Source organism: Limanda limanda, chromosome 5, assembly GCF_963576545.1.
Source record: "Limanda limanda chromosome 5, fLimLim1.1, whole genome shotgun sequence".
Classification (NCBI taxonomy): domain Eukaryota; kingdom Metazoa; phylum Chordata; class Actinopteri; order Pleuronectiformes; family Pleuronectidae; genus Limanda; species Limanda limanda.
Window position 1 is genome coordinate 11260980 of NC_083640.1, and position 25078 is coordinate 11286057.

General features: G+C 43.1%; 1 protein-coding gene across 2 annotated transcripts in view; it reads left to right on the plus strand.

Moving 5' to 3' along the window:
* Positions 1–25078, plus strand: part of LOC133001936 (multiple C2 and transmembrane domain-containing protein 1-like) — a 133564-nt gene that overhangs the window by 75033 nt on the left and 33453 nt on the right. For both annotated transcript variants that reach the window (XM_061071655.1, XM_061071656.1), the window contains 7 exons: positions 4172–4265; positions 8990–9092; positions 9939–10041; positions 10657–10758; positions 11305–11379; positions 13838–13957; positions 21711–21827. In XM_061071655.1, coding sequence (XP_060927638.1) covers positions 4172–4265; positions 8990–9092; positions 9939–10041; positions 10657–10758; positions 11305–11379; positions 13838–13957; positions 21711–21827 — 714 coding nt within the window. The remainder of the gene's footprint in view (positions 1–4171; positions 4266–8989; positions 9093–9938; positions 10042–10656; positions 10759–11304; positions 11380–13837; positions 13958–21710; positions 21828–25078) is intronic.

Genomic DNA, 25078 nt, shown 5'->3' on the forward strand with positions numbered 1-25078 from the left:
GCCGTATGCAACACGGTGCAATACACCCACTCAGTGACAACTGCCTTAGATGTACTATTGCTCACTGTAACCTTTCTTTCATCCCTAATTACTGTTTCCTAGAAGTAGAGAGGGGCAGAGGGAGAAGGAAAAGAAGAGATTTATGCATTATGATGGCAAAGGAGCACACACACTAATGGCTCTTAATGGGCCTGAGGTGGCCGCAAGATGAGTGGATGAGAGGAGGAGGACATGGTGACCTCCACCGAAGTGGTGGCACTTCACCACCCACCCTCATGTACTGTATTGCACACACACACACACACACAATCACACACCTGCAGTACCTCTCCCACCCACTCCGCTGCTATATGCTCTGAGGTGATGTCAGAGGACACAACCTGGGCAGGAAGTGCGATCAGGGTCTGCGGTGAAGTGTGAGACGGGCAGAGGGCAAACTTAGAGATAGATTCTTGACAGACAGTGATGGTGAGCTGATGAACAGGAGTGGGAGTTGGAAGCATTTTTGTTTGTGGTTGAGCGTTCACAGTCATTTGATCATATGTCCCCCTAAAACAAACGGTTACTGGGCAGATGCTCTCCTTGTGTGTGTGTGTGTGTGTGTGTGTCATATTATTTGCAGTGCTGATGAAAGGTGACACGATGCAAAGATGACAGTGAGTCATGAGGCTTTACCGACGTTGATTCATTTGCGTGTGTGCAGTGTGACAGAGACGGGAAGAAGACGTCACAGTGACAACATGTCAATCACTGACAGGATGGGGGTTTGTCTTATGAAAGCTAACTCTGTCCATCCTTTTTTCTCCTCGATTCATCCCTCCTTTTCATCTCCTTATGCCTATCATTCCACCTGCATGCTGATGGGGGGTGTGCGGAGACGTAAATGGAGGAGTGGGGGGTGGACCTGGCCTCCCTTCATCTCTCTGTCTCACTACATGTCTGTCTGTCCAGTGCATCTAATGCTGTCTATCTTTCTAATGGGGATTTGAATCCTCATGGAGGAAGGGTTTGTCTTCTCCACCAATCATGGATGGAGGTTGAGCCTTCAATGTCCCCTCAGGGAGACTAGATGGTGGAAGGAGGAAGGGATGGAGAGCGGAGAATTGGTTGGGGGATGAAAACTAATCTCTCCATCTATTTATTAAAGAAATAATTGTTTCTCATTTTCTTCCTCGAGTGCCTGTGCCTGTTATATGTATCTGTTGTTTGATATTCTGTCTTACATTGAATAATGCTATGGGATACAAACACAACCTAATTTTCTAAAATTTTATATGTCAAACAGCCAAGGTTTCCAAAACCATATACAGTTCATAGTTGTTTAAAATATTATTTCAAATCGTAAACTGTGTAGGAATTAAAATATTACATATTTAACCAATCAGACACAATCTAGATTGGTTTAGTTACAATGTAAATCCATAAATATCACACACACATGCACACACAAATTTTGGGGAGTAGCTAAAAAAGAATTGTAAAGGCTTCCAGCTGCATTATAACTATTACGACATTTCTGCAGTTGATCACTAAAGCATATTTTCCTCTGGTCAAAACCCCCCCACTAACACCAGCTAACCATCTAGTCTCGAGCTATGGGAATTAATTCAATCTGTATTCACTCCGGGTCAAATGACTCCACAGCGGACACGGGCTTTGATCGGCTCCGGCTCCGATTGGCAGTGATGGAAACACCCAGGTGAATGTGATCACTCGGAGAGACAGCGAAGTGAGAGAGCGCCTCAGTTGTCAAGCGTTTGCAGCGTTGAACGTGACGTTCGAGGAAAACTCCTTTCGGCAACGGGAAAGGAGTCAATCCTTCTTTTTTTCCAGCATTAAAAACATATGTTTACCTGCAAATTTTGGTATAACACACCCAGTGGACAGCCAACAGTTGCTCTAGTCTTTTTCTCTGTTGCCTGCCCTCTCTCTGACTCTTCCCCCCCCTCTCTTCTTGGCTGCCCCCCCCAATAATCACAACAAGCAGCTGTATCTTCAGAGAAATCGTGCCTTAAGATTGAGACTTGTCCCCTCTCTCTCTCTCCCTCTCTCCCCCCTGTATGTCTCTCTCTTTTTCACACACTCTTTTTTTTTTTCTCCCCCCTCTTTCTTTCACACACTCTCCCCTCTCATCTCCTTTAGAGAGCTTTTGGACAATGATATCGCAGGAAACAGGCAGAGTCTGACAGAGTTGGTAATAATGAATTAAGTCTGTAGCCTGGCCCTGACTCTGAAATTTAAATTATAATTACTCCTGTGGGGATGGAAGGGGTTATTGCCAGGGAGAGAGAAATAAATTGAAGTGAAGTGCATTTCCACTCTGCTTTTAAGACACGCCGACATGCTACTCAATTTGGCCTCAGTGTAGGTTTTTCTATGCATGTGTTTATACCTGAGTATTTGGGTGTGAACAAAAGCGTGAGTTTATGGTTGTGTGTGTGTGTGTGTCTCTGTGTGTTTGTGTGTGTGTGCGTGTGTGTGTGTGTGTGTGCCTGTGTGCGCCCATGCCTCATGGCCCAGATCTCCACAGGTCCTTCTTTATGCGTCAGATTTACAAACAACTCTTTTTACATAGTCATTCCTCTGTCTCCTGGTTATTAAAACCTTGTGTACACAGTTTCCCCCCCCTTCTGGTTTTAGACAATCACAAGGCCTCATGGCAACTCCTGGCTGTGTATGTAAATGTCCTGTTATGGTGTGTAAGCCTGCAAGAGGAGGAGAATATCAAGTGGGGATATGTGCTTTGTTTGTGAGTAAGCTTGTGTGTCCGACTGTTCTTGTTACAGTTGATGTGTTTATCAACCATTTGTGTGTGTGTGGAGGTCACCAGTGTGTGTGTGTGTGTGTCTTTGCCTGGTAACTATGATATCACTGCCAGCCACGCTTCACTGGATGTGTCTTCTCACTACAATACCTCTATTATCACATATCAGCCTAGTACTCTCACTCTCCGTCTCTATAATGCAAAGACAGACGCGATAATATCAGTGAAATCACATCCCATGCAAATTGAGTTTGTGTGCCGTCATTTTCTGCTCATTTTCCTGGACTTTTTGAAGTAAAGATGTTCTTATTCCATATTATAGACTTATTATGTGAGCTGACACCGCTTTTCACCCACTTTTAAAATGTCTCTTAACGTCTCAATCCTACACTATAACTTAATGAGGAAGCACTTTGTGGAATGAATGGGATGAAATATTTCACTGACCAGGAAGGGAATCAGCTTTGAAAACGACAATTAATTAAATAATTACATTAGGGCTGGGAAATATGAAAAATAATTTTACAATAAAAGTTTCCATATCAGTCAGTATTGATACTATTTCTTTCAAGTGTAAAGAAACTCTTTTTTTTAGACAGAGAATGACAAACTCTTGATAAACAGCAAAAAAGGTTCAGTTATGTGTTATATCTCTTTAATGTGCTTACACCATGCATATATATCGATTAAATGCTGGACCTTTGTGATATTCCTATTTGATAAAAATTATATTACGATTTTTATTAATAGGTATTTCCTTTTTGCTCAGCCCTAAGCTACACACTTTCAATTGTATTCCTTTGTTTGCTCCAATAATGGTCAATAAACAAAACTTTACTTTTCACAAAAACTGTGATTTGTTTATTTTTAATGGAAGTTAATGGAAAATCACAAAAGAAACACTTGCTCTAATTGTAACAGTGTATATTGTATAATGTTATGCACCCCCCTTTGCTAATTGTATGTTAGTTATAATTACATTGCTATAATTTCTGTAATCCTGTTCATCCTTAACATATTACAGCACTAAACTTGCCTGTCGTCTACAATGACCCATCTTTGTTCTACATTTTGCTGCGTACAATTTTTATATGCAATAACCTTTTACAGTGTGTTCCTGCACGGCTCGTCTTTTTTTTACCAGAAGTTGTAAAGTTCCATTTTATCTAAAAAGTACAAAGTCAGGAGACATCTTACACAGGCGAGAGCAGCTATTCAGCGAAATTAAATCTGGCCATTTGTCTTGGACCATAAATGTCAGCTCCACATCTTCACGTCAGGGCTGCTAAAGGACATATTCTACCCTTTCCTCTCTTAATGAAATGTCAGGCTATTGACCTGTCTTTCTCTTCCATGCTAATTTGCCATCCTGTTTGACCTTTCACCCCTGTCCCTGTGATGTTTCAGAGCCTGTGGAGGTCGCTGCACAACCTGAAAGATGTCGGCGTGGTGCAGGTAAAGGTCATCAGGGCGGAGGGACTGATGGCGGCAGATGTCACAGGTAAGATGGCAACCTTAGGTTCAAACGACAGGATAATAACCTCGGTAGTTCTTGTTCACGTTGTCAGAAGTTGGGCCCTTGATTTTTCATCTTTGTACTCAAGTTTTGGATCTAGACACTGAACAATTTCCATGGGTGCGCTTTCCTCCACCATAAATCTGTAGCCAAAGATAAAGTCACAGTGTAATTTTGGTTAAGGGATGATCCTGTGTGAGAATCCTTGGAGAGAGAGTTAAATTCGACTTTGTGCAGGTCACTAAATTTGTCTCTACATTTTTAGAAGAAGATGCTGGCTGCTCATTTGAATAATAGAGAAAAAGTACACATTTGAACCAACAAATCTCTCTCCCTCCTCCCCCCCTCCTCCTCCTACTCTGCTCGCTCTCTCTGAATCCTCCATTCTCCATTAATTCTTACTTTTAATTAGGTCTACAGTGGACAGGGCTAGTTTTTCACTCTGTATTATCTAGTAGAAAGAAGAAGTGTGTGTGTGTGCGTGTGCGTGCATGGGTGTGTGTGTGTGTGAGAGAGCGAGAGAGAAAGTCTGAAGTTTCTCTCCATTTGAAGCAGACACAGTCCCATTAGCCAATACGGAGTGGAGCTGGTTGATTTGGGTTATTGCGTGGAGCGACCGGAGTGCAGGGCTAATGGCTCTTGTATTTCACTCGGAGCAGAAATTTGCTCCATGACCTCGTTGTGAAGCTCATCATTCAGTCTGAGCTTCATGGATCCCTGTTAAAAAAACAAACTGTGGAAATACAGTAAAATGTCTATTGGCTGTTTATTTGATTTGCACTGGGTGTCTGTGAGCCCGGCGCGGTCACAGGTTCGATTTTCAGAGCAGTTTCCTCTCAGCCTGGGGTGAAAATAAAATTCTTGTTTCAGGTTCACTTCACAAGAACCATTTGAGAAAAAGTCAATTCAGATTTGAAAATCCACAACCAACTTTTTTGTTGTGTTTTAGTATTGCTGTTCCCTTTTAGAATAAAAGTTTTAACAGTGATACACCTCTTCATTTATGTAAGACACTGTCTCATTAAATTTTTGTTATTTTTTTTGGGGGGGGGTGTGTAGTTTTTCATCAGTCTATACAGTTTGTTATGCTACGAGGCAAACTGTGATTTGTGAATATTGGCTACACAAATAAAATCAGATTCGATTCATTATCGACATCGACACATGGGAAAATGTTTAACCGGACAAAGGAAAAGTTTTTACTGAACGTGTGGAAAATATGAAAATGATTTGAGAAATGCCTGCATCATACGACGTATTCAAGTAATGTCGACAACTTGGGTTCCACTTGCTAAAAGATACACAAGTATAAAAACAAGGTGTTGTGATGTTACACCTTCCTTTGGTTTCAAATGGAGGTTTTCACTCTTTTGCTATATCCAAAGAGTTCAAAACTGTTTTTACCTCATTTGAATTTCCAAGTTCTTACAGACACAAAGGAAATATTTTTCTTTTTTCTTCGAAAATATTTTCCTTCACAAGAAGATAAGATCCAATGCAGATAAAAGACAAAAAGCCAAAGAAACAGTTTCTAGATGGCTAATTCCTGTTTTTGAGGGAAAGCTGTGTGTGTGTGTGTGTGTGTCACTGGCAGAAACAATAGCTCTGTGTGAGAGCCTCGTAAGAGCCCTCGCTGCATGAACACCCTATTTTAACATCCCAGACCAAGAGAGGGTCAGGAGCAAGGTGAGAGAGAACAGGCGGACAGACAAACAGACGCACTGAGAGCGCGAGAGAGAGAGAGGAGGTCAGCGAGAGAGAGAGTGGGTTCACCCTCTCTCTCTCTCTCTCCCATTCATGCTGCCTGTCTCCTCTCTTGTCTTCTCTCCTCTCTCTCTCGCTCTCTCTCTCCCCCCTCTCTTTTGCCATCTCTCTCTCTAATTGAAGTGTTTTTGTGGAGTAGCTCCTCTCCAGGCCGAGTAGGATAACTGAAAATAGTCTCTAAAACCAACAATCCCTTTTGTCTGCCAGCTCTTGTCCCTCTGAGTGGATGCTACAGTGTTGGAACATTTCAGAAGGAACACACGCATCGAAACACACACTCGCGTTCAGCAGCACTGCAGCCGGTGAAGACTCTCCTTCAGTAAGCTGCCTGTAGAGTAACGGCTTTTATTTGACACAAGGGGAAATACTCAAGTTTATATTGTGACACAGAACTGAAACAAGAATACCGACCAAAAATGCAATTGATTTACATTTTGTAAGTCTGAATAATAATTCATTTGGATTACTCGGGAACAGGAGAGCGTGCATTCCTTCTCCAACCTCACCTCTCGCCGGCGCTAAGCTTCCTGCGAGGCAATTACAGCCGCGCTCCTTCATCTCCGCCACTGTATTCATCCTCCACACTTATCTTAGGGCGCCCTGAAATGAGTGTGAGCCCGCCTCGTCCCCTGCAGACCCCCAGCCAGCGCCACAGAGACGGGACCCAGAGGATGGGGGTGGGTGGGGGGGCTGTGCTCGGACATTACCTGGAAGATGGCTGAGTGGCGCTCAAACCTGAGCGTGTAATTGGTTGAGACAGCTGCCTCTGGTGATGGTGGCCAATAAGGTGAAAGTTCATCACCAGTGACAACTGGGTCTCTGCGGCAACACAGCGTGCCGTGTCATTAAAAGCAAAATATTAGAGGGAAACCTGCGGAGGGACGGGCTTCGGCGCGGATAATTTCCATTTCTTAATTTGCGTGATTGCATGTTAATTTAATGAGACCAGATTTGTTGATGCTGTGAAGGCGCTGGGATGATGATAGAGGGTTTGAAATTTGCACAACTGTAAAAACACTGAAGGAAACTGCTCCCGAAAAATGATTTGTAAGAATTGACAATTTGAAATAACATTTTTATGTGTATTCATAGTGAGTTTGCACTTCAATATACCGTGTACGTGGAAGTCAGACAGCTCAGAGCAGGAGGCGCTGGTCTCGGTTGGGTTTGGTGTATTTGAATGTATCTGTGTTCCTGTCGTAGGAGTCGTAGCTGTCAATATCCACTTCAAACGCTCCACATCAATAGAGCGCCACAAACGGATATGAAAGGCAACACCTACGGCTCAGCATTGATCACAGTGACATTTACTTTGCACGCCCACTAAATGTCCTGCCCTTGTCACAACATTTGAAGAAAATCACACCAATCAATGACACACTCCCTCACACACATTTCCCAAGACACACACACGCAGGCACACACACGCACTGTCACATGCATGTATGTGTGTGTGTGGGGGGTTTTGAACTCAATCCCAACTTTTACCGAGTCTCATTATGCAACATCGCTGCTTTACTAACATTTTTTAATATCCTCAAGATTTTCCCAGGAAATTTGCGTAGGACATATTTATTTTTTAACTTCCTGACCCAGCCTTTTCAAGTGATAAGCTCGAACAAACAGCTCAACAGCTCCCAACAGTTTTAGTTAAAAGAAACATAGAAAAAAAAACCCGTAATGATCAAAGGCTGAATTAAGAGTTGTGTTGTTTTTTTTAGTTCATTTCGAGGCGGATGAAGGGAGGCGGGCTGGCAGGCGTGGGGAGCTGGTCTCAGTCCTTTCTGTGTACAAAGAAACTGCAATGTGAGATGTTGGTAAACAAATAGAGGATATATAGGACATAGTACAGTGCGCTATTCTCAGGAGGACGGCATAAGTTTGTGATCGTGCTTCTTTTTTTTCTTCATCTCCGTCTCTCTCACCCTCTCTCTATCCCGTTGCGTAAGCGGAGTAAATTGTGAATTGAAGGTTTTGTTGGGATGAATTAGCATTGATGAATATGATTTATAATGAGCCATATATCATTATTGCTTTATGATATCGAAGAGTCTTAAAAGTTCTCACACGGTGCAGTAAAGTTTTATCTTTGCAGCGACAGGCCACTCCAATGATTTTATGTGTGATCCTTGAGTTTTTAAAATGATTTACTCTGGACAATAAAGCCACGTGTGGATGTATGTTTTTTTTTTATTATTACTGTAAAATATCACTTGTTATATTAATGAAATTAATTAATGAAATTGCTGCCATGAAGACGAATTTAAAATCTTTCTCTGCAGAAATGCAAAGAGGAAATGTTTTCTCTGTCGTTCTTTCATCATTTAAATCTCACATCCCTCTTTCCTTCACGCAGTGGCCACTGACGTGTCACTGCTCGCTCTGCAATCGCTAATCGTGGACCAGCTATGTTTCTCACCCCCCTGCTCCGCTCTCTTTATCTCCCACTCTGAACTTCCGTGGCCTTCAGAGCCACGTCGCCCTCTGTGTTCTCAGCACCATCCATTCTCCAAATCTTCAGCGTCTGCTCTCTCTCCCGCCCCCCCCCCTCCTGAGTGCCGAGGGCACAGTTGTCCTAGAGCTTATCTTCTAGTCGTCCATGTTCCCAGGGTGTTGATAGAAACGGCTTGCAGCTGTTCCACTGATATACTGTTGTATAATATATATATATATATATATGACATAGGGGCTACAAATGAAAGAATCATATTATTGCAGTTGTGATAAGTCAAATGTATCAGAGCTTTGATGTGCTATAAGGGGCGGAAGCTATACATATATGATCAGTTTTAATAATATAAATGATTGGAGATTGACAAAAAGCTGCTGGAATTTCTGAGAATTCTTGCTTCCTTTGAAACCTCAAGCTGACGGGACTATAGTGTCCGCAGTGTTGATTTCTCTCTCTTTACTGAGAAGGTCATTCTTGTGTTTGTGCTCTGTAGGTAAGAGTGACCCGTTCTGTGTGGTGGAGCTGAGTAACGATCGGCTGCAGACTCACACCGTCTACAAAAACCTCAACCCAGAGTGGAACAAGGTCTTCACTTTGTGAGTGGAGTGTGTTAATGCACACAGAGAGTTTGTATTCACTGCAGTGTAGATTTTTCTATAAATTTTTTTTTTTAACCATTCCCATATTTTTTTTTAACTTCATATCATTATCACAGTTTATCTGTGTTTTGTTAAAAAAATATATTGGCATGAAAATGTTTATTGATCACAGTTCATATTCTGAATTGTTGAATTTTGATCATAAAAATATAATTTTGTTATTGTTATAATTTCTTCTTTACAGTGTTTTAAAATGTTTTGTTTGCACACAAAAACTAAAATTCACAATTTAAATTTTTTTAAAAAGACTCATAAATGTTTCCTTATTTAACAATTATAATAATTATTATTATTATATATATTATTATAAGTTTTCATGTAATTCTACATAATTTTTTGTTTACAAATACTGTGTATGATCCACAGTAAAAACTTTGAGTAATGTTATAAATTATTATTTGGTCTTTCTCTGAGTGCAGATCCTCATATCCTGCTTTATATATATATACACATAACATCAGCCATATTCTCTCTAGCCTTGTTTTCAAATGATGGGACGTCTGAGCTTCACACTTGAGTTCTACTTGGCTCATGCAGTAATGTAGCGCAATATCACATAAAGCATGCTAATGAATTTTAATCATTTATGTTAATGCATTAGGGGTTTTCAAATACCAGGCAGTTTTATGCCTCATATGGCGTTTAAGATTTTCAACTGTTTTCTTTAGTGTCTTTAATATTTAAAGACGCTTGTGCAGGGATGTGATCGCTTTCACACATTTTGAGTTTGTCGCCCTTATTTTGTTAAATATGTCAGCGATATTGTCTTTGTGTGTGGTCCAGTAACGTGAAGGACGTCCACTCGGTACTCGAGGTCAGTGTTTACGACGAGGACCGAGACAGAAGTGCAGATTTCCTGGGGAGAGTGGCTATTCCTCTACTACATGTGAGTCAAAGATAGATTTCTGTGTGTGTATGTGTGCGTTTCTTCTCCTTCTCCCCATGGGGATAGCGGATAGAACGTAGAGGAACAGTGAGAATGAAAACACACAGTGGAAGATATAAAAAGCAGAGGTTATTTTTGCAACTCCACAGATGAGACTGTTATTATTTCACAAAGAGATAGAGATGACAGGAAGGAGGAAAGAAAAAAAAAATTAAGAGAGGCTGAGAAAAAACACAAGAGATTGATAGGTGAGAAGAAAGAAAGTCAGGGGGCTGAGAGATAATGTGAAAATGACACTGATCGAGAGATGGAACGATGCGATTTGGAGGGAAAAAAAGAATGAGGAGCGTCTCTTATATTTTCGAAAAACGTGGCCGGTGAAAGAGCTGTGTATCTAACGTAGCCATGCTCCGCTGTACTGTGTGATTCCCCAGGATAGTTAATTTCTGTTTGACAGAGCCGAGCTGCAGTGGGTAATGAACAGGTACTTGTCAGAGTTGCCACAGTTGTTTTGGGTTCCCTGTCAGCGGCAGCAGCTGGGGTTCAAAGGTGGCCCGGGGAGCCGATTCAGCCGGGTATTGCCAGACAGACGCCTGTCATGTCCCTCTCCCACAGATCCAAAATGGAGAACGCAAAGCCTACGCCTTGAAAAGCAAGGAGCTGACAGGGCCAACAAAAGGGGTCATCTTCCTCGAAATAGACGTGATATTTAATGCTGTAAGTCTCTCTTTTTTGCTTTTTTGATTCTCCTCCCTGATTTTTTTTTTCTTGCCCTCCACCCCCATTATCCTCCCTCTCTCCCTCTCTCCATCCTCTCTTGTTCTCTCAAGCATCCCCCCCCCCCCCCATCACGCCGCTGTTGTCTTTATTCTGTTTGCCGCCCCCCCTCCCTTCCCTTGCTTCCATCTCATCCCTCGTCCCTTGTCCCTCGTCGTCGTTTTGGCTTTAATTATCGAAGACTCCCTCTCAGCAGTCTTTGTTCCCCCCAGTCACCATCACTGTGTGTGTCCTATGGCGGCCATCTTACCGCTCCCTCTCCCCTGCTCTCTCGCTGTAGGCTCTGACACGGGGCAGCGCTCGACGCATGTGCTGCCATGTTACCTCAGCACTCACTGTGTTAGATAAATTCCCACTAATCGATCCCAGATACAGTCCCTTTGCCCTGTCTGCGTCTCTATAATTTCACTTATCTGGATCAGTGTGGTTTCAATCTCACCGGTTTGCTGTTTGTGACACAGTGTGCGCTGCCTCTCCATCCTCCAGGTGAAGGCTGGTCTCAGGACGCTGATCCCCATCGAGCAGAAGTACATCGAGGAGGAGCCCAGAGTGTCCAAGCAGGTACATCAGCAGCCAACACTTATCGTCTACCTCTCCACCTCGTGTTTTTTTTGATCTGTGTCCACCACCGTACGAGCTGTTCTGCTCGGCTGTCTGAGGCAAAAAACCAACAAGCCCCGGAGAGTGGCATCTTGCAAAGAACAACAACTGTGTGGGCCAGATACAACAGGATGATTGAAGGAAACACAGCGTTTCTTTTTCGTTTCTGTTTTTTTTCTTCTTCTTCTTCTTCTTCTTCTGCTTCTTCTTCCCTCCTCTCTCCCTTCTCTCATCACTCCCCCCCCCCCTCGTATCCCACTCTGAGTGGTGAATAGAAATGTCAAGCTGTCAGCTGTGGGGTGCATAAGTAGATTGGCTATCCTTATAGTTGGCCCTCTTTGCCACTGCTGCTTTGCACTTCATTGTCACGCCACTCAGTGTGGCGGCACCACAAAGGGCTGAATGGTAGGGGCTGGCCCACATCAGATGTGTCATATGAGTGACCGTTTGGGCTGAGCAGTCAATGCTGCGCCATGCACAGTCGAGCACAGCCGTGGCCGGGCCCGGCGCAGCACATCACGCCGCTCCCACACCTCCCTTTTGTCAGCCCTCTATATATTCCCCTCTTCCTCTCTGCGTCTGCCGTCTCCGCTGCCCTCTCTCTCTCTCCCTCCCTCTCAACGTGTCGCCCCTCTCTCTCTCTCTCTGCTCCTATCCCAAGTGCCGAATCTTTTTTTTTCTCCATCCATTTCACCTCTGACTCACCGAGATGACCCATGTCAGTGTCTCGCAATGATGATGTCACTGGCTGCTTTGGAGGGATTGCCCCATGAGGGCTCTTTTGTGTGGTAGGAGCTCCCCTGCCGTTGCTTGCTGTTTAGTGTGCTGACACACACACACACACACACACGCACACACACACACACACACACACACACACACACACACACACACACACGCACACACACACACACACACATACATAGAATAGAGAAGAAAAAAAGCACATAAGCTGCCCGCCTGCCAAATAAAAGCATTTAATTGCAATTATGACATTTGACTTAATAAATGGCTTCACCGCTTTTCTAAGTGTTTTTTAAGGAATAACTCAAGGCACTCTTTGAAATAATTCATGAAAAAAAATATTCTTATCAAGGCAGTTATGGCAATAATGAGCCTGGCAGAGTACAGCGTGTACATCAAGTGCATGCGCCGAGGAACATTGAAACGGATGATTCACAGTCTCGCAGTCCTCAGGGTCTCTGTGTCCCCAGCAGGACACCGTACAGTCATCCTCACTTTGGCAACAAAAAGCTTCACATAATTATACATAGAGAAGGAGGAATCCTCCTCTCATCTAGCATCAAAGCAGCCAAGCCACCCCTAACCACATGCAAATCCACTCGGAAACACACGCACACATCCAGACAATAGAGGTTTCTGTAGTGCCGCAAACATATACTTGCATACCCACAGAACTCACATTCACACACACAATTTTTCCAAAGAGTGAAATAATGGCCTAGAATGTTTTTTTGAAGAGCGATCTGCGGAGACGGTGTGTCCTTCGGGAGCACTTTCTCCTGGTGGTGACCTGATTGGGTGATAGCTGTTATGCTATTCCCCGAATGGCTGCCAACCCATTGGGAGGACAGCAGTTAGCCAGTTCTCTCTCATCTCTGGCCAAATGCCTGCAGAACCCTGAGGGAGGGGAATCCAGGGGGCGTGTTGGAAATTGTTATTATTGTACTTAACTTTATCACTGGGACGGTTAACTCAAAGAATCACTGTGTGTCGGTTTGTTACGTTTAAAGGAGCCATTTGTTCTATATGTTGATCCACATGCATTTGTAGAGAATAATAATAATGTCCCGGCTCTGACGCTGCAACATGCAAGACAAAGTGAGGTCAATACCACAAATTTGAAGTCGTAACTTCTCCAGATTTCAAAGTGACAGCAGAATGAGGCACCACAGGCTCTGAACCTTCCACGAGAAGAGTTGGTGGCTGTTTTTTCATTTCAACCAAGGTTCTAACTCTGAGATGCAACACATTTACTTATTAAGTTTTGATGAATTCACATGTGATCTAAATTCAAGTGATATTTTAAAAGCTGAGATTTGAGAGGAGCCTCATAGCTTGAACACTTTGCTCCTTTTTTACTTTCTCGTTTAACAAGACTAAATTAACAGTATATTCAGGAAAGCTAATGTGGAAAGATCTGAATAGTTCAATATGCTTTAGTCAACTGTGGACACTCATTTCAAAATAGAGCCATGCACTTGAACTCTCCAGATTTACTGTTTTATCCTATTTTTTTTATTTGTAATCTATGACATTGCTTTTCTTTGGAGCCAAAGACAAATTTCCACATTTTGGACAATTAAGTTTGACCTAACCTCACGGTACATTTCTTTAACCTTCGATTGTCTAAAACACTCACGTATACGTCTCTTCTCTCTTTTTTCTTTCTTTCCAGCTGCTGTTACGCAACTTTAACAGAGTCAGACGCTGCATCATGTTCCTCATCAATACTGGCTGCTACATCAACAGCTGCTTCGAATGGGACTCACCACAGAGGAGCATCTGTGCTTTCTTGGTACGTAGAAGTGAGCCTGCATATGCACTGCCATAAACATGTAGCATACTCCCCGAAAACCCTCCAGATTAACCATGAGGTCTCTACTTTTTCTACGAACTAACAAACGAGTCTGGAATCACACAGACACAAACACCGTAGGACCTCACACTATAGGACCCTCTCTGCTAACAAAGTATGGATCCTTCACTGGTAATTGCACACTTTAACACAAGAGATTGTTGGCGTCTCGAGCACAGTGGAGTACACACTGTAACCCGCTCACTGCAGACTACTCACACACTAAACATCGTGATATGACGGTCTCCATTAGCTCCTTCTCCTGGAGCTGCATCAAATATACAAGCCCCACTTTGTGTACACTTGATGGGTGTGTGTTTTCTTGCAGCGTAAACTTAATTTAAATAAGACTCTCGTTTATGCAAGACAACCTAGAAGATGCAGCTGCAATCTACTGAAGTGTGACAGGCTGTGTACAGACAGTGGAAATGGCAGCCTCTCCCGTCATCCCCTGCTCTTCAACCTCTCCTCACTCTCCACCTTCTCCCTCTCTCCCTTCCTGTCATCCGTGTCTGGTATTAAAAGGTGAAGTGTAATTGGACAGCAGAGCTATCGGTAAAAATAGGTTCTCCTGCAGGGCAGTGAGTGGTTTGCACGGAGGTTCCTACCCGAAAGATGACAGAGCAGACATTTAATCCTGTCTAGGTTTAGTGTTCTGACTTAAGCAGCTCCAGGACAGGTGGCTCCGCCCCGGCCCTCGACCACGGGATCGGCTCCACGGCAGACACTGGGCTTTAGCAGCATTTGGCCGTCTGACACCAGTTATATCTCTGCAGGAGCTGTGTGTGTGTATGTGTGTGTTTGTACAGCAGGTCACAGTGTCATCACAAGACACAGGTCAGAAGAGACATAGTATTGATCAGTTAACATTTTCCCTCTGTGTGTGTGTTTGTGTGTGTGTGTGTGTGTGTGCGAGCCTGGTGTGTCGTGTGCGTTTGCCTTCCCTCTCATGTGAGGCTGAACTAGGTACAAGCCCTCGCAAAAATAAATGAAAATGTTTGACCAGAAAAAAGAAAAAGGGAGGAATTCACACAAAACAAGGTCACTTCACATTTTCCACTCTATACGTGGTGAATGGAGACGGGACGACGCAGCCTTGAATGGTGCAGCCGACATGTCCGAGCACAAACACACACGTATGTCGCATGTCTTGTGAAGCTCTTCACCTTTTTTTTTTTTTTTTTAATCGTAATTTGTAGCGCATCCATTTCAGATCAACGGTGCCAACTATTCATATTCTCATTGTACTCCCCTAAATTCCAAGTATTCAGACGCCAATAAAGCATTTATCAAGGCCAAGGCCACGGTGTTTTATAGTTAACACAAAGTCTGAAATGGAGGTGTCATTGCCCCCCCCCGCCCTCCTCCCCCTCCTCTCCTCCCACTTTTGGGAGTGTGCTGTCGTAGGAGTGTGCACTTAGCTAAAAGCATCGGAGTATTTAGGGTCTCTCCTCCACATAGGTACCCCCCCCTCCCTACCTTCCATTTCTTCATCCTTTTCTCATTTCTCCCTCACTTTGAGAGGCCTCTTAATCACTTCGCTCATCTCTTTAAGTGGGTTTTTATGGGGGGCCATCTGGCCAAGGTGGTGCGTTCGGGAAGGTGTGCGGCTGTGTGCGATTACGGGCACGTGTGTCTGTTCACATGTTCGCGTGTGTGTCTTGTCTGGCCCGTCCCTCGAGACAGATGTTACACTTAACTTTCCCGTTGCTGCAGAGGTGGAGTAGTGGGCAGTTTGACTCGTAAATGTACAAAGGCGTGCGCTTCTTACCAGCGCAGCGATCCTGGTGGATATCGCCAAGGCATCGAAATGCAGTCGTCACACTGCGCTACTTCACGACGTTCCCTCAACAAAATATGCTCACATTTGTCTTCATGGTCCCCTACTCCCCGTCTGCCCATGTTCTGCAGTGCCAGCCGCATGTACACATCGTCCATTAGTGCCAGCTGTGATTTGTGTATATGTTGTGTGTGCTTGTGTGCGTGTGTGTGTGTGTGTGTGTGTGTGTGTGAGAGAAAGAGAGATATCGCATAGTCTCACATGCAGCCTTTCTCTCTCTCTCTCGCTCTCTCTCCCTCTCTCTCTCTCTCTCTCTCTCTCACTCTCTCTCTCTCTCTCTCTTTCTCTCTCTTTCTCTCTCTCTCTCTCTCTCTCTCACACCCACGCTGTTGTCACCCACCCATCCCGACAGTGAATCAGCCACCGTGGCAGCTTTGCCTGAGGCGTTGGCACAATGGACGGGACTGGAGTTACCTCCTGTCCTGCGTGATGGGTGGTGTCTGTCTGTCTGTGTGTGTGTGTGTGTGTGTGTGTGTGTGTGTGTGTGTGTGTGTGTGTGTGTGTGTGTGTGTGTGTGTGTGTGTGTGTGTGTGTGTGTGTGTGTGTGTGTGTGTGTGTGTGTGTGTGTGTGTGTGTGTGTGTGAGTGTGTGTATGGGTGGATCTTAGTGTCCCTGTCTCCCTGTCTCGAGGTTAAGCGTCAGCTTCCTCTCCCCACACCTGCAAGCTGAATGTCTCTCTCTCTCTTCAATCCGTCCATCCATCCCTGCTCCTCTTTATCTTCTCCTCCCCTCCCTCTTGCCTTTCCCTGCCGGAGACTTGAGGCCATTGTGGGGCTGAGCGGTGTTGGGTTCTGTTCTCCTGCCGCTGCCAGCTCTCCCTACGGCCCCTGCAAGACAAGGCTGTTATTGCCCCAGGGACCGCAGGCCTCAGCAGCTCTTCCTCCAAACAAATTTGCTGTAACTTTATCTGCAATTGGGCCCTGAATTGGGAGCAAATAGAGGCAGCTTTGTGAAGCTAGGGGAAGGGCGAGGGCAGCGAGCTGGGGGTTGTTGGGGAGGCAGGGGAAATGATACCAGGCTCTTTTATGTCAGGCAAAGTAGGACTCTTATCAGGAAGAGAGCCCAGACAAGGGAGCTACTTCTAGAGGAAACTGGAGCACCTATCACCTGCTTTGCATTTAGATAAAAATTCACCCTGCTGAAATAAAAAGAGAAAAAAAGCAAAGACAGGTACAGAAGCAACTATTGGAGTGTCTGTGTGTGTTTTTTGTGTGTGTATGTGTGTGTCTGTGTGTGTGTTTGCACATATCTGGCTGGCAGTTTGATACACGCATACACACACACACACACACGCACAGCGCTGAGACGCCATAGCAGTCAGTGGTACACAGCACTCGAGGTCTCTTTAAATTGCTCCTTTGACTCCTCTTCAAAGAACCTGTCTAACTTTTAAAAGTTTTAAAGTCTGGAGTTCGTCTTTGCCCACAGCAAGGGACAGCTTTGAAAGATATACTTTCACATTTTACTGCTCTCCTGATTTGCAAAATGAATGATAGTTGAAATACGGTGGCATGACTAACGTAGAATACAAAGTCAGAGTTTAATCACCAGAGATAGAGAGAAAATGCGTGCGGCCCTTTGTTGAACATGAGGAGCTTCAGCATCCGCACTTCTCTGCTTGTGTCAGAGTTCTGTTCAAGCACTGCGTCCATAAAATGGTGGATACTTTATTTTATTTTTACACTTTACTACAAAATGGCACAATTTGGTGCCACATTATTTTTAAAGATTCAGGCTTCTCTTTTTATCGTATGAAGATAATTACTTGTGCTGTAGAGGTTCTGCAGGAGTACAGCAGGGGGCAGTCTAGCACCACTGAATGATGGGTAAGGTCCGGTCACTAACAGGACACAGTCTCCCTCCCTCTCTTTAGTTCTCTCGAACTTAACAGGACTTCTAGTTGCTATCTGGCAACACTTAGTGCCAGCATGGAAGTTGATGTAAGAAAGATAAAGGGGAACTCTGAAATCCAAACTTCAGTTTCACTCCACTGAGACAGAGCAGGGGGAAAGTTAGCCTGGTGTGTGGTTAATGTAAGCCAAAGTACTGAATATTACCCTCCCACAGTGCTGCGGCTCAGAGCTGGAAGGACACGGCTTGTGTTTTGAAACAAATAATGCGAGATACAGCTCAACGTGCCGCGCTGAGAGCTTGAATAAAACATTTTCCCTTTTTCTTTTTTACATTTTTAATATATCCTCACAAGTTCAGGGGATTTCTTAGTATTAAGAGAAAGCATCAAAGATTGTGACAACATGAAATTCAACTTCTTGTCAGAATAATTTATTTAGCTAAATTTGTGTGTGGGTATTTTAGCCAAAATATTACAAATTATCGAGCCATGATTTTGCTTTGTTCGTGTTTGTGGTTGTCTATTTTAATTGCATGTCTCATTTGAATTTTAAACTAACGCTCAGAAGTGAAGTTTGCCCAGTTCAGACTAAGCCTTCAGCTGTTTTTGAAATGTTTCAGCGGATTTGACAGTGGAAAATATTATTTTGACTTTGTTTAGTGACAATTGAGTCTTTTTGTTGTTGGGACATTTCAGTGGATTTCACCAGAGACTTGTTGAAGCACAAATCATTTTTTAATAGATTGTGACTGAGAAAAAAAGATCTGGTGTATAAAGGTGAATCTTTATTTTTATTAGTCTTGACTACTTTTTATTTTTTCACAACTACAGGGAGTTTTTTGTGACAAATCAAATGTCCAGCAATGAACAAATAAACTAAAATTAATATTGATCACTTATATTCTTAAAAACTCTAGAAGATCACAGGCAATATTATACATACTTGTAGGAATACAATACTTATTTTTGTTGTCAGACAAATAAAAGGTGCATTTGTATTATTAATTTCCTTTTTCAATGCTCTCAAAAGTACATTTTAGAGTTTGCATAATTTAAATTATATATGTTTTTAAACACATGGACAAACACACTGCCTGAGTTATATTTCACTTTCCCACACAGGTAAGAGTTCAGCAGAATTAATAAAAAAATTACATTATGTGTCTATATCAACACACTTATTCCTTTATACTACATCTGGAGCTTCATTGTTCTTTTCCACCTTTTCTTCCCTTCGATCCAGCACCTTTTCAGCGTCAGTTTTTTTCTTCCTCTCTGCCTTATTCCGGTCACTGACATCCACAGCAGGCTGCTTCCCTCTCCCTCTTCCCCAGGCGCAGAGCCTGCTATCTGGTGTAGCGAGCGATGGGGGGTGGCTGTGATTGCCCAGTCCAGAAGGAAAGGTCCAGGCACTGCAGGGCCCCTATTACCCAGCCGGGGGGTATGGAGACGGGGCAGAGCCGGCCACTGCTGAGCCTAGGTGTCCGGTTCCTCCAGCTGCCAGTCAAAACTTCGCCCTCAGCTACTTTAACCAAATGGAGGAATGAAGGGAGACGACAGGTTAAACAACCTCAGGCATATGGTGCAGAAAGTGGGATTTAAAAGAAAATATACAGAGTTTTAACGTTCTGTATAAACATGAGGACAGCGAGGAGAAATAAATGTGTCTATTGTGTGGCAACAATAACATTAGATCAGAGAAATACATTTACAGTACAATACACTCCGACTGTAGGTTATATTTATAGCAGAGCGTTTGAAAGGAGCAGTGTGTGCATGAAGACGCTTGGAAGTGTGCAGTTATTTATAGCTTCCACCAGAATAGGTTTGAAACAAGTGAGCTCCTTTGTTTGTCTGACTGAAGTCATGTTTCTCCACAATATTCCGGTGTTCATCAGCAGATCCTACAGATTTGTAAATTATTATCATTTTTGGGAAGATGTGTAATTTTAGGATTGGTTGCATTTTGTGGAGGAAATTGTTTTTGTGAAAACATTGTTGTGTTTGTGTGTGAATGAGTTTCTGTTTCTGAGCTTTCACAGTTCTAACAGCTTTTCATGATGAATAAAAGGAAGCGGTTGTGTTGTTTATTAGTATACAAATATGAATTATTGAAGAGCTTCTTTTCGTGCAGTGGTACACAGCTGTGTCAGAGAAAAGAGTGTGTGTGTGTGTGTGCGTTTGAGAGAGTGAAGTTGAGCCTGAGAGAGATGGAGAAAGATTTCGATCCTTCTGGGACATTTTGCTTGTTGTACCAAGGCCATTCAGGTTTGTTTGAAGATGATATTTTACTCTGAGCATTATGCAAATGCACTGGTCATTTCTAATGTTTAATTTATGTCTTTTTTTTTTGTTTGCTTTGCACACTCCGTGTCTGTTAGTTAATTTTACATGAAGTTACTGGAAGTTTGGATACGAGCCATTCAAACTTTTCTGTGTGAGAAGAGGAAAAGTTGAGGAAATTGAATTGTTTAATTGCGATGTTATTGTGAGGAGTCGCTCGCATTGATATTCAGATGCATTGCTTTCAGTGTGTGTGTGTGTGTGTGTGTTTGCGTGTGGGTGAAAGGAATGTGAAGCACCGACTGCACAGTGTGCGAGAGTGTGTGCGGTGTATTGTCCGACTGGCTCCACTAGAGTCACAGCAGACCTGCATGCACAGTCTTGATGAGCTGTTGAACTTCATATGCACATTAAACCTACAGTGTAAACATAGTGAGGGGCTTGAATCTGAATTTCACACACACAGAATTAAAACTGTTTGATTGTTGATTATTCAGCTCCGTATTTCTCTCGCTGATCATTGATCATAATTGGTACACACACACCAGTAAATCTGCCTCATACAGTAATAGTCTCAGTTTCAATTTTCTAAAGTTTCCCATGAAAGCTGATTGTTAAACAGCAATGCATTTCCACACAGAGAGTAAATAATTTCAAATCTTCTTTTGCTCCTATTTGAAATAATGGATTTCTTGAACTTGAATATGATAAATATGTTCTGCGAGAAAAGATTGAGCATTAGCTGTGGTTTGCATTTTCAGCATTTATTCAAACTGCTGCTTAGGTTTTTTTATCAGCCTTGAAAAATCTTTGTACTTAAAGATTGAAATTATAAAAGAAGAGAAAACATTATAAATATACTATCGCTGAAAGATGCTTTAATCTCTCAGAATTTCCCATCTCAATTTTTCAATAATATTTCACAAACTGCTTTCTCACAATATATGCAGTAGTGCCGTGAAACAACCAGCTTCCATCATTAGCACTTTTACTTTCCCACAGTTATATTCACTCCACCACCACAATAATCTGCTGTCAGAGGCTTAAGAGCCCTGCCAACACAAGAATACAGGTTTTTAGCCAGAGGTTAATATTGAGATGGTACTCTGCTTGTTTGGTGATGAGAGGGGAGGTATAGAGGTTATGGTTTTGGCAGATGGGTGCAGAGAAGGTTAGGGATGGGGCACATGAGTCTTTTGGGGTAAGAGTCGCGGTATTGGAGCTTGGAGTGACAGGGTTAGGGACTTGGGGTGTGGGGTGTGTGAGGTCAGATGCTGGGGTTTGGGCGTCAGTGTGGAAGGGTCAGCGTTGACGCGCCGCAGCTGAACTGGTACATGACCTCAGCCTCTGGGATGATTGGCGTGGAGGAAAGAGGCTCTGACGTCTCCTACTCTCCCTCGTCGTCGGGCTCATCCACAGCTGGAGGCCCTGGAAAAGCCTTGAGGGTCAGGGAATTGAACCTCTGCCCAGCCACTTTTGTTGAAGCGCACCCTTATTTTTACGCTTTGTTCCACGGTGGTTATGATTCTGCATATGAATGTGTTTGAGCAATGCTTCCAGTCGCACATATGGTCGGCGTACGTTCTCAGGACTTTCCCTCCACGCAGGTTCAAGATGGGGTCGTGAATGTATACATGCTCGAACCCATGCCGCTCTCACGTTTTTGTCTCGCTTTTCTTTTCCTGAGGGTTTTTGTCTTTTCCTCTCTCTCTCGTCAGTTTTTCGTGATCCTCGTTTGGAACTTCGAGCTCTACATGATCCCGCTGGCATTGATGCTGCCGTTGGCCTGGAACTACATCCTCATCGCGTCGGGGAAGGACACCAGGCAAGATGTGGTGAGCAACCCATCGCTTCTCTATATCCCTCCGCCTTTCTTCTCATTTCACTGTAGGAGCCTCCTTTCTTAGACAATGCAGGGTTAACACTCAGGCGCCATTGTCTCGTGGAGACTTTTACACGCTCGTCTTATTTACGACGTCCATCACGTTTACATACATTTCATTCCTGATGAACGAGAAATCTAAATACTTCTTTTATAGAAACAGCATAAAGATAAACATTAAAAAAAAAACTAATTCACAACATATCTTTGATTAAATTGGAGTCATAAACTTGGAGCAAATTGGAATTAAATTAAAAAGAAATCTTTCTGCTTCATTTTTTTTATTTTTTTACTCACTCCATCTCCTCGTCGAGGTGCTGCATTCTCGGTGCAATCTCACATTTCTCACTTTGCCTCCTTTCAGGCAAAGAAAAAGGAGAAATAATAGGCTGTCACCTTGAGCTACGTTACGCCACTTACCTGGTAGTATATTTATTTAATTCATTTATTTTTTATCTCTTATACCAATTAAATGATGTCAAAGCAATGTCATGGAGAAACAGACATGTTTTAATCATGGCCAGGCACATTTGGAGAGTAGAGAGTGAAAACGAGCGCGAGCGAGAACTGGACTATGGAGTGAGCGTGAACAACGAAGTGATTAATTTTAATAAGTACCTTTTTCCAGGACTCCGTTGGAAATCACCAGTTAACAGACCTTAGATTTTCTTACACTCGCTCACCCTCTATGTGTGTGTGTGTGTGTATTTATCTCTTCATAAGAATTCATGAAGTTAGATTGGATTTGGAGGAGATATTAGATTCAATCATTACAAAATGGAATTAGCTGTGAACTGTACATAACTTACAACACAGATTTATTTGCTGATTCTTCAGCGCTCTTTTTATAAGCCTCCATTTCCATATTATAAAAAAGTTGCAGAATGCAGTCCAAGAACCACAAGCCTTATATTACTTCACATAAACCCAGTGAATATACATTAAGTTTATAATAATTAAGTGTATTTAACTGTGTATAATTATTTAAGTTAAGAATATAAGGCTTTTAGTAGTAAGCAGGTTCACAGTCAAAGTAAAGCCCTTTATTTGTGAATGACACTTACATTTCAGAGGGGCTTCTTCCCTCCTGTAGATGGCGACATTGCCTGCTTAAAAAAAGAATCCCGCTCACTTTAAAGACAAACCCCAGCGCGATGATCTGTCCCCACATACCTGCTGCTTGTATTTATCCAAACCTAATGATATTCCTTTCCCATGCACATCCTCATAATGTGCCACTCACTTCACACACAAATAACTACATGTAACTCCCACTTCATGTAAAATGGCTTTTCTCCACTTCTTGAAAGGGACCATTGTGTCTCAAGTACCTCAGGAATTGGTTGGAACATTAAGACATGGTGATACTGTTGATACTCGCATTGGCAAGTGCCTTTCTGTGAGATAACCCACTAACGCAAAGTTGTCCTGTGCTCGGAGACGAGTGCAGATATGGACACTTATTACTGTGCTGTCTCAGGATCTTGTAGTTTCACATGTCTGATGTCTGATACTGTAGCCGTAGCATCAAGCGCTGTAAGTTTGACTCACTGGCAATTCTACATCCAGACAAGGAATCGTGGAGCACATATTTTTCATTGATTTAAACTTGCGTTACAACATATAACCATTTAATACCTTGAACTTAGTTTAATTTCTTGGAGACTGTCTTGTAGCTGGTCTTTTGGATTTTTCTCTAGTTAAAGTCCAGCCCGAAGGAATTCGCCTTTGGAGTTTGTTTGAATATCATCATTTTCAGAATGTGTTTGGAGGAAGGATCTACTTTGGACTGGACTGATCATCAGGAACATTTTATTTAGCAGTGAAAGAAATCTTCTGCTATGTGGATTTAAGCGAGTGTGTTGTGTACAGTTCAACAGTGTTGAGAGGCAAGAGAACGGGACAGAGGCAGACTGTGCAGGTGTGAGCTTGCTGCATGAGTACTTAATACTGTATGTGATTTAATGTTGCTGGTCTCCTGTCTTTTGTATTCAAATTTTAAGATTTACGCAGAACCACATGCAAACACACATTTGAATGAGTCACTCCAGGTGCTTGTTACCTCCGTGGGAGTTCACAGAGAGAGATACGTTATCTCTGTGTGTCTGTAGGGGAATTTATTGTCGTTGCGTGTACTTGAGTTTCCAAGACTACGTGCAAACATTATTTGCAGAAACATATCTGATGAAAGTGGGATTAATTGTCACAGATTAGCACCAATAATTCTCCTTTTCTTGCTGCTGTGACAGTAACGCTGAAGAGTACAGAGCAGCACAGGCGACACAAAGAAGATTCTCTGACAATCATCGTCTCCGCGCCGCAGTCTCACCGCCTTCGGGATCGGTGAAAGCGATGAACCCTCTCTCCTTCCTCGATTATCAACTCTCTGCCTCCTTCAGTGTTGAGATTACTTCCCTGTGTCAAATTGGAATACGTACAGTAAAACTGATGTGCGGTGGTGTAAGCGTTCATATTCGTATGCATTTGTGTTTGCAAATGCTGTTCACACACACACACACACACACACACACACACACACACACACACACACACACACACACACACACACGCACACACACACACACACTTTCAGACAAAAGTTTCCCCCGAGTCCTGTCCCTGTTTGTTTTGAGACAGAGTTTCCCAGTCTGCGGGAGTGCAGGGGGTTGGGAGCATACAGTATTTGCGTTCTTTGCTTCCTCTCCAGGTCCCCCGGATTCATCTTTCGAGTCTTTATCAAGCTGAAGTCATGGACGACTCACTGTTTCCCTCTCGCACTTGGCAGGCAACGGAGAAGAATAGAAAAGAAAACAAGGGAAAGGGGGCTTTCTAATTACTTTAAACAACACACCAAATTAAAGCATTGTGCTGAGCCGAGCAAGGGTCAGCATCCGGAGCGCTGTGGTTTTCCAGCAGTCTGGGGTGAGGGTAATGCCAAAGGAATCTCCGCTGAACTCACTCCGAAGGGTGAAAGAGGGAGAGACAGAGAGAGAGAGAGAGAGAGAGAGGGGATAGGCCAAGGGAAGAATGAGAGAAAACAAAAGTATACACCAGAGTACAGACTTCTTAATGAAGGGAAGAGTCTTGCTTCATCATGATGGGTTCAAGGTGGGGATCCTTCTCCCATTTTTACACCACAACCACAGTCCTTAGCGCCGTCGATAGCAAATAAACAAAGGCGGTGTTTTTTACATGCTGTAATTC